The sequence below is a fragment of the Sardina pilchardus genome, chromosome 8 (assembly GCF_963854185.1).
Source record: "Sardina pilchardus chromosome 8, fSarPil1.1, whole genome shotgun sequence".
Lineage (NCBI taxonomy): Eukaryota > Metazoa > Chordata > Actinopteri > Clupeiformes > Clupeidae > Sardina > Sardina pilchardus.
Window position 1 is genome coordinate 28,560,427 of NC_085001.1, and position 10,000 is coordinate 28,570,426.

General features: G+C 43.5%; 1 protein-coding gene across 1 annotated transcript in view; it reads right to left on the reverse strand.

Moving 5' to 3' along the window:
• Positions 1–10,000, reverse strand: part of LOC134089167 (citron Rho-interacting kinase) — a 79,388-nt gene that overhangs the window by 16,975 nt on the left and 52,413 nt on the right. Inside the window, exons 19-24 of the mRNA XM_062543516.1 lie at positions 8,716–8,820; positions 7,873–8,013; positions 6,695–6,802; positions 6,378–6,431; positions 5,439–5,643; positions 2,929–3,096 (exon numbers count right to left, since the gene is read on the reverse strand). Of these exons, the coding sequence (XP_062399500.1) occupies positions 2,929–3,096; positions 5,439–5,643; positions 6,378–6,431; positions 6,695–6,802; positions 7,873–8,013; positions 8,716–8,820 (781 nt within the window). The remainder of the gene's footprint in view (positions 1–2,928; positions 3,097–5,438; positions 5,644–6,377; positions 6,432–6,694; positions 6,803–7,872; positions 8,014–8,715; positions 8,821–10,000) is intronic.

A 10,000-nucleotide genomic window follows, 5' to 3' on the forward strand; every position in this document is an offset into this window, starting at 1 on the left:
AGTGCCAATGTTGCAATGTGTTGCAATGCTGACAGAATCTAACTCTGTCAGAGACTGTGATTTGTAACAATGGCAACAAAATACTGTACAGCATGTCCACAGCCAAACACTACTTTGGTGGCTAAAACAGCTTTCTATTACAGTATAACATTACAGAAAATAGTTGAACAGCTGTGTTTATCAGTGACGAAAATAAAAACATTGACGAAAACATGTCTATTTGACTATTTATATTGCTTTATGCTGAGAGGATACCCCTGTTTGACTCAAAGTGCAGACATTTATTCCAGGTTTTGAACCACTGAAATACTTTAAACTGCTCACTTTATGACTGTGAGATTATACTTGCTTTTCTGAAAGACAGATTGTCAGATTATGTAGACAGTTATACCTGGTTTCAAACTGTGTCTTCTTACATTGTCTAATGCTGTGTGTCTATGTAATGTTTGTTTGTTGATAAGACAGGATATCAGAAGACAACTAAATAGCAATGATGTGACCACCTACGGAGTGAGATGGGGAGTGGTCAAGAAAGCAAAAGCAGAAAGACAGAGGAGAGAGAGAGGGAGATAGGAAGAGGAAGAGAGAGAAAGAGAGAGTGGGAGAGAGAGAGTGAGTGTGTGAAAAAGAGAGAGAAAGAGAGAGTGGGGGGGCAGAGAAAGAGGGAGAGGGAAAAGAAGAGTGAGGGGGGCAGAAGAAGAGGAAGAGAGAGAGAGAACAGGGGACAGAGAGAGAGAGACAGAGAGAAAGAGAGAGGTAGAGAGAGAGCGGGTGAGAGAAAAAGAGAGACAGAGACAGGAGCAGGCTCATCATCATCATCATCATCATCATCATCATCATCTGAGGCGCTTGTGGTCTCGCAGCAGGAAGCAGGGGGAATGGCACATGCAATCTCCCACTCCCAGAGACGGGCTCGGCAGGAGGATTAACCAGGGGAAGATAATTCAACTCTAAAGAACTCAAACAGGGCCCACATGCTTCAGATTTACAAAGCCTTGCACTCAGAGAAAGGAGAACATACTCGCTGTGTACTCTACTCATCAAGTGTTTTGGTTTGTTTGTTTGTGTTTTGTTTTGATAAGTAAAAGAACTATCTGCTGGGACGACATCCAGTCATATTCCTTAAAGATGCCCAGTGTCACGGCATGGTGTGTCTTTGCTAGCATTGCTGATTCAGGAGGAAGTGGATCTGTCATACGAATAAGAATGCTTTGACCGAAGCCCTTGGGCTGAACTAAGAGCTTCTCTGTGTCCTTAAGTGTCGCTTTTTGATTCTGGTGCAGAGCTTCTAAATCTGGCCCAGCCGCCACGGCTAGTGTGTGCTAGTATTAGGGGAGAGCAAAGGGGGACAGGGACCCAGATGGGGACCGAGTCTAGAACAGGTCTAGAACTGATCTAGAACATGTCTAGAACAGATCTAGAAAAGGTCTGGAACAGACCTAGAATTGGTCTAGAGCAGGTCTAGAAAAGGTCTGGAACAGACCTAGAACTGGTTTAGAACTGTTCTAGAACAGGTCTGGACCAGATCTGGGCCAGGACCTAAACCAGTTCTAGTCCAGACACGGCTCCAATCTGGGGAGATAAATAAATAATAATAAAAAAGATAACATGAAAAGAACGCTAGGCTTCCTCAGGCCGTTACAACGGAACTTACTTTCGAAAGTCACCCTTCTTTTGTCTGTTGGGGTGTGAGAGAGAGGATGATTCATAGGCAGACCAGAGGAGGAGAGGAGAGAAGAGATCGGAAGAGAGGAGAGAGAGAGGGATCAGAGAGAAACCAACGAGAATAGAAGAGCTCAACACCAGCTTTTCCCTTTTCAGCTTAACAGGCTGTGTAGAGTGTATTACAGAAAGGGCAGGTAAGGACAATACCTTCATCTGTACAGAGATGTGATGTAACGGTAGAGAATAAAGTAGACACTGTGCGATTTTTCTCAATCGTGTCAGTCAGTAACTGACCACACACCTTAATTGGTCACGCCTACTGTGTTCACAATGTACATTCACACACTGCTCAAACTGCATGACAAACGACAACCGATTGGACCGGCATTCAGCCGAATTTCTCAGAGCCTGTTTTGCAGAGCCAGCTGAGGTCTAAAATCAGATCAAAATCGCACAGTGTCTGTCCAGCTTATACTGCAAGCATCATTGGGATATGCTAGTAGTAGTAGTAGTACTGTAGATCTATTGAGTTCAGTTGATAAAGGATATATTGGTAAGTACAGTTAGTACAGAATCTATTGTGTTCAATTGGTACTGTATATTGTTTTGCAATGGTGTAGAAACTATTGTGTTGAGTTAGTAAAGGATCTACTGTGTTGAGTTGGTGAAGGACCTATTGAGTCGAGACAATAGAGTATCTATTGTGTTCAATGATGAGGGTACAGTACATGTATATTGTGTTGAGTTGGTGTAGAACCTCTTGTATTGAGTAAGTGAAGGATTTTTAGTGAGGTGTTGGTTGTGGATCTATCGTGTTGAGTTGGTGAATGATATTGTGCTTAGTTAGTTGAGGATCTATTGTGTGGAGATGGTTGTGGATCTATCGTGTTGACTTAGTGTAGGATCTCTTGTATTGAGTAAGTGGAGGACCTATTGTCTTGAGTTGGTGAATGATATTGTGTTCAGTTAGTTGTAGATCTATCGTGAGGAGTTGGTTGTGGATCTATCATGTTGAGTTGGTGAATGATATTGTGTTCAGTTAGTTGAGGATCTATTGTGAGGAGTTGATTGTGGATCTATCGTGTTGAGTTGGTGAATGATATTGTGTTCAGTTAGTTGAGGATCTATTGTGAGGAGTTGGTTGTGGATCTATCGTGTTGAGTTGGTGAATGGCATTCTTTTGAGCTATTAGAAGTTCTAGCTACGAGAGGATAGTGGATCTGTGTGGGTGTGAGCTCCGAGGCCTCACTAAGAGGGACTCACCTTCGTTGGTGCTCTCCTTGCGGCGTCCGGAGTTGGAGGGCCCCAGGGGTCCCGGGTTGGGCTGGTGCTCAGGGGACTTGTTGGACTTGCCCGACATCATGAGCTGCTGGCGCACCAGGCCAGGGGTGGCAGGGGTGCCCCCGTGATCGATGGCCTTGAACTGGATAGCTGCGGGAGGCAGAGGCCAGAGGCATGAGGTTATATCAGGTGAAGAGAGACAGAGAGATAGGGAGAGAGAGAGAGATAAAGCTCCTTTGAATTTGAATTTGAATTTGAGAGAGAGTTGAGCTGATTAGTAAAAAGGGCTCAACTCTCTCTCTCTCTCTCTCTCTTGCTCTTGCTCTTTCAGAAAACCAAATTAATTATGAAATTGGATAAATGTCATACACTCTGTTTTAGGACAATGTACCTGGATAAATGAATAAACACAATGTAAGAGCCCTTGAGGAATTGGATTAAATGTTCTAGATGAAATGGGGTGTTTGCTAAGGGTAATGATCTATATGTCTCACGGACAGGCTACTACCAGACATTTAACTGAAGCATTCCATTCCTGGTGTGGAATGCTGCTACAAATAGCTTCCACTGAAATCAATGGGACTAAAAAAAAATCAATTCTGGGGGTGCAGGAGGGTTTACTTAAAGATATCTACATAAGATTGACATGACATTGTCATGCCACATGAACCCGAACCCGAACCCGAACCCAAACATTAAACCTAACGTTTATGACTTGTTATAATGTTTGACATGTACATGACAGTGTCATGTCGCTGTTATGTAGATACCTTCAATATTTTGTTTTGTATATTATAAAGAAATACAAAATAGATATTGTGATACTTATTTTGTATTATATATGTTGATGTACAGTACCAGGGTATATTAATACTACTACTACTACTACTACTACTACTACTGCTAATAATAGTAGTAATAATAATAATAATAATAAAAACTATTTTTACGTTGTGTAAACGGAGCACTTCAATAGCACACCCGGTGCAGCCTGCCTGTCAGGCTCTGTAACCCTGCATGTCCTACACCTGCGTGAGCACATGAATTTTCATGAGGCTTGAGCCAGGAGCTCTTAAGATGTCTCCCCCTATATGGAGATGGACTAATCCGCTATGACAGGGCCAAGCCATAGTCAGGCCTGAGTTCAATCACGCCGATGCTTCCTGCTGAGCCTCAATCGCTCGTTTGACAGCAATTTAAGATGCCGCTAGCTTTGTTGAAGGGCAGAGCAGGTCTCTCTGGCTGCTGCCTTAACAAACCTAGCACACTAGCTATGTTAGCGGTTGTAAATGGTGCAGTAGCTCCATTGCTGTTTGCCATGCAGGTACAGGATGCATAAAACACCTTTTTATACTATGTTAGAAATACTGTCGTGGCACAGTACTTTTTAGAACTGGAAAAAATGCAAGCAAAGCTAGCACCAGAGCTGTGTTAGCCATACTGAAGGAGATAGTGTGTTTATACACTAGACCTGGTGGAGGAACTTGCAGTAGAGGAATAATGGTAGAGGAGTGGTGTTTTAACCAAAAGCAGTTTTGTAGGAAACTGGCTATTGTGCCAAAGGTTGTTGGAGGCTTGTTTACTATGCTTGCTTGTGTGCTGTGGTGCTTTACAGATACTCCCTCTGATGTGAGTGAGTGGCCTGACACTACCAATGTTACACACACACACACACACACACACACACACACACACACACACACACACACACACACACACACACACACACACACACACACACACACACACACACACACACACACACACATGCTCTGATGGCTCCTCACCATCTCTCCATGCAGGTATTCTACCAATGTCACAGATAAAGAGAGAGACAGTCAAGGCAAGTTCATTTCTATAGTGCAGCTCAAACACAGGGGCAATGTAAAGTGCTTTAGAAATATACAGATAAAAGAGCATAGCAGAAATGGAAGCTAAAAGAACATACTGTAATAAAATGTATTGGAAAAGTCAAGGTGAGAACTTGGATGAATGAGAATAGCTGGGCCTTAAAGGGACACTTCACCGATTACCATTAAGCTTTGTATCTTTAGAAAACCAGTCATGTTTTTGAATGGTCGTGCATCATTCCCTCAGTTTGCCTAGAGATGGGAGAAATACGGATTTCAAAGAAACCCATGAATAGGACTCCTTGCTTTCAATGATGTAAAATATTGATTTTTACATAATTGAAAGCAGGAAGTCCAACATTGAAATCCGTATTTCTCAACACACACACACACACACACACACACACACACACACACACACACACAGAGACACACACAGAGCCACATGCTCTGATGGCTCCTCACCATCTCTCCATGCAGGTATTCTACCAATGTCACAGAGAGAGAGAGAGAGAGAGAGAGAGAGAGAGAGAGAGGTAGAGAGTGAGAAAGAGAGAGAGAGAGAGAGAGAAAGAGAGGTAGAGAGAGAGAGAGAGAGAGAAAATGAGAAAGAAAGAGCCCCACGCCCCGCTGTCTCCTCACCGTCCCTCAGCTCCAGACGGGTCTTCTGCAGGGCGTCCTCCAGGTCTGAGCAGCGGGAGCGCTCCTTCTCCAGGGCGTTCTTCAGATCGCTGTACTGCAGGGGCACGGGGGTGACGGCGGGCACGCTGGGCACCTGCCCCCCCTGCCCCTGGGCTGCCAGCGCAGCCAGCAGGTCCTCTCTCCGGCGCCCGCCAAAGATCCCCTGCTGCATAGGCACGCATGGGTTAACGACGTTCACAGGTCGCCGTGGAAACACTCAACATGTATTCTTAGAACGTTTTTTTTTTTTTTTTTTTTTTTCAGGGACTTTTTTTTGAGAGGTCCCATGTAAGGGAAGCTCTCAAAAAATGTCTTATGACATTTAAAGCAACACTATGTAAAATAATTTTACTTTTTGAGGAATGTTTTTATCTGGCTATTAAGTTAGCAATTAAATGAAATAAAAACCTTTTACAGCATGCCACTGCTGTCTATATAATCGAAATAAAGACACCAGTTAGCAAGCTTCTACAGTAGCAGTGCCAATAAGGATTTGGGTGGTGTTTGCGTAACTTCAGGTGCCTTTTACATTAGGTAGCTAGCTCACCCATTTTAATACCAAAACTCACATAGTGCTGCTTTAAAGAAAAATAGTACTTGAGGTATTTTCAAGAGATGTCTTTGAGTAAATTCCCAGTTTGTGTTCTATGGCGAGGCTCTAGAAGAACATTCTAGAGGCTTTGTCTATGGGCATTCTAGAGAGGAAGTCTGCATGCCGTTTAAGGATAGTCAATAGAGATTATATCAAGGTACATGTATTTACACAAAGCAAGACAAGGCAAGACATTAATGGGAATTTTCAAAGGCATTCTCCACACTCATTAGTCGATTACAGAGACATCAGTAATTAGATGCATTCCTTCAACAGGGATGTTAGATATTGTTAAGGAGATGATTTACCAGAGGACTATGTGATCTTTGTAAACATGGCTCAGACATCTTTACATGCAAGTCCTACACAAAGCAGAAAGCAACCTTTGATGAATGGTACAGTGTGGTCAGTGTCTGTATTAGATGAGTCAAATAAAGTCATATTCCAAAGACATCTACCAGCTTCATTTTATATCATATCATATCATATCATGTCATATCATATCTCTGCTTTGATAATGAACAGAAAGCATGGCTGCATGTGTGGCTCATTGATCAAAGGCACACATTTAGGGAAATTGAAGTGTGTATTTGAAAAGGTTTCCTTTATGTGTAATGTGTGTAACCTTTTTCTTCTTTGAGGGGTGGTCCACCTTGGCCTGGAGGAAGTCTATGAGTTTGGTTTGCTGGGTGATGGTTCCCTCCAGCTTCACCTTCTCCTGGGTGTACACAGCCTGCAGGGGGCGCCAGAGCAGCACTGTCAGTCGGCTCACACACACATGCAGCATTCATGCTGACCATCAGGGACTCGGGAGAGCGGGGAGGGAAGGTGAAAAGTTCGGCCATGTTTTCGCTCCAAAGTTGGGCTGAATCGACTGAATTCATTAACTTTCTGGAAATGCTTTGAGGTTCCACAGCTGCACTAGTCAGATGTTCTCTACTTGAATATGCTCTCTTCTAACCTGTTGTTAGACTCAGGAGGGTGAGAGAAGGGCATCAGTTTGGCCCTCGCAAGACACTTGAACTTGCAGAACTGATGCGACTGTGCTTATGTGAGTACATTTATGCAAAGATCCTTCATTACTCTGCTTTAACCCTATCTGATTTATGTGTGTTTGTGTGTGTGTGTGTGTGTGTGTGTGTGTGTGTGTGACTATGTGCTAATGTGTGTTTGTTTGTTTTTGCTCCAAAGTTGACCGACTGAATTCAGTAGTTCTGGAAATGCTTTGCGGTTCCACCTCTGCACTAGTGAGATGTACTCTACTTGAATGTTCTAATGTGTTCTCTTCTAACCTGTTGTTTAGCTCAATATTCTGAGCCGGACTGCTCTTTACCTTGAGGTTCTGTCAGGTTCTAGCTGTGCTATAGTGAGATGCATTCTGCTAATCTGCTTGAATGTTCTTTGCTTGAATGTTCTCTAGCTGTTGTCTAGCCAGCACAAATGGTCTCTTACAGCACTCTCTCTAGTAGGGTGTTCTGTACCTGAATGTTGCTTGAATGTTCTCTGTCCAGAAGAGATGTTCTCTCTTTGGACAAACTCTCTCTCCAAACCACCGTAACTGGATGTTCTCCAGACGTCTGTAACTGAATGTTCTGCAGCTGTTGTCCAGCCAGAACCAATGCTTTCTCTAAGGACACTCTCTCTAGTAGAGTGTTCTGAAAGTTCTCTATCCAGAACCGATGTTCTCTCTTATCTCTTAGGACACTCTCTCTCGAATCGTCTGTAACTGAATGTTCTCCTGGTGTTGCCCAGCCAGAACAGATGTTCTCTCTTAGAACGCACTCCCTCTCCAATCCTCGGTACCTGGATGTTCTCTAGCTGGTACTCCAGGTCTGTCCTCTCGGTCTTCAGCAGGTCCGTCTGGTCCAAAGCGTCCTGCAAACCCTGCGTCAAGCGGAAGATGTGGTTCTTCTGCAGGTCCAGCTGCTGCTGCAGCTTCCCTTGCTGTATGTGCATACACCCGACACAAACACACACACACACACACACACACACACACACACACACATAGAAACACACAAACATGGATTGACAGAGAGTAAGACACAGACAAAAGAGAGAGAACTATATTAAGATCATCTATATTAATGCATAGTGTTATATAAGCCTCAGCGCTGACAGTAAAGACAAGTGGAAGTTGGTGTGGAGAGTTACATAAGGGAGGTCTGAGTGCAGCAAACAGAGCTGGCTGCTGTCTACAGGGGGAGAGAACTCAGACAGCATCTCCTGCTGGAACTCTTCTCGCTCAGACGGAACACTCACACAGAAACGGAACACGCACAGAATCTGCTTCTGGAACTCTTCACACTCAGGCAGAACACTAACACAGAATGGAACACGCACAGAATCTGCTTCTGGAACTTCACGTTCACACGGAACACTCAGACAGAACCAATATGGACAGAAGCTGCTTTTGGAACTCTTCTCACCCAGACAGAAGGACAGGATTTGCTTCCATGTTAGCTAACTCAAGCACCTTTTTTAGAAACTTTAAATGTTCCCATTCATTATTGAAAGAAGCTCAAAGTAAATGGTTGCCTTGAAGAGTTCACATTTTTGAAAAATGGATGCAGTGAGAATGATTTGTCTCAAAAATAACAAAAATAGAAAATGAGAGAAACGAGTTAGACAGGTGCGCTGCTGTACCTCATCCATGAGCCTCTGCTTCACATCCCTCTCAGACTCCAGCTTCTGCTGCAGACTACGAGCGTTCATCTCCAGCATACCGTGCTTCTTCTCCAGGTCACCTAGCTGTGTGTGTAAGTGTGTGTGTGTGTGTGTGTGTGTGTGTGTGTGTGTGTGTGTGTGTGTGTGTGGAGGGGGAAAGAAAAAGATGTTTCAGTCACTCAAGTCATTGTGAATCTAAAGCAGACTAACTACACACTGTGACAGAGTACAGAGAGACAGGAGCAGATAACATGACTTCATCATTTAGAGTAACACTGACACGGAATGAGTCACCATAGACAAGGGCAACACAGACACACACACACAGTAACACTAGAATGAAGGTGTGTGTGTACAGTATGTGTGTGTGTCAGAGAGAGAGAGAGAGAGAGAGAGAGAGAGAGAGAGAGAGAGAGAGAGAGTGTGTGTGTGTGTGTATGTGTGTGAAAGCTGAACCCTGCCTATACGCATCTGCCTATTTGGTGTCTCAGTAAATGGATATAGAGATTCAACTTCAGCTGCACATGTAGTAATTTAGCTGTTACACAATTGCATCTAAGTTACAGGCGTAGGTGGATAACAGCCAGACAAGCAGAATGAGCGAGACTGCATCATTACACTCCCCTCCAGAAACACACCAGGGAATGCAGGCATGCTGCTGCCATGCAGTAATACCGTCATTTCCCAACTATTAGCCGCAGCTTATACATTGATTTTGCGACATTTCTTCAGCTGTGAGGTTAACACATGAGGGCAGGTAATATTATATCAAGATGTTTTTGATTCTTTTCACTTGCATAATACACTGCCCATCGACTTATACACAGGGCAGCTAATACACAAGAAATGATTGTAAACTACCATGGCCAATCAAATGACTACACAGACTAGTGCATCAGCAGGCTGCCAGATCATAGATTGAAAACAACAATGTTTTATCAGCAGAGAATAACATCAACAGACTGACAGACGAATGGAGACACACAGACCAGCTGTTCAGACAGAGAGGTCGAGAGATGGATGTCATGGATGGATGCCTTGATGCCTGGATAAGTGGATAAAGACAGAAAGAAAGAAAGAAACACAGAATGAATGAATGAATGAATGAATGAATGAATGAATGAATGAATGAATGAATTAATGAATTAATGAATTAATTAATGATAATGCTAGGATGGATGGATGTAGCCTGACGTCTAGGGTGACCACCTGTCCCGCTTTACGTTGTACTGTACAGCAATTTTACCCTTTGTCCCGCCTCACG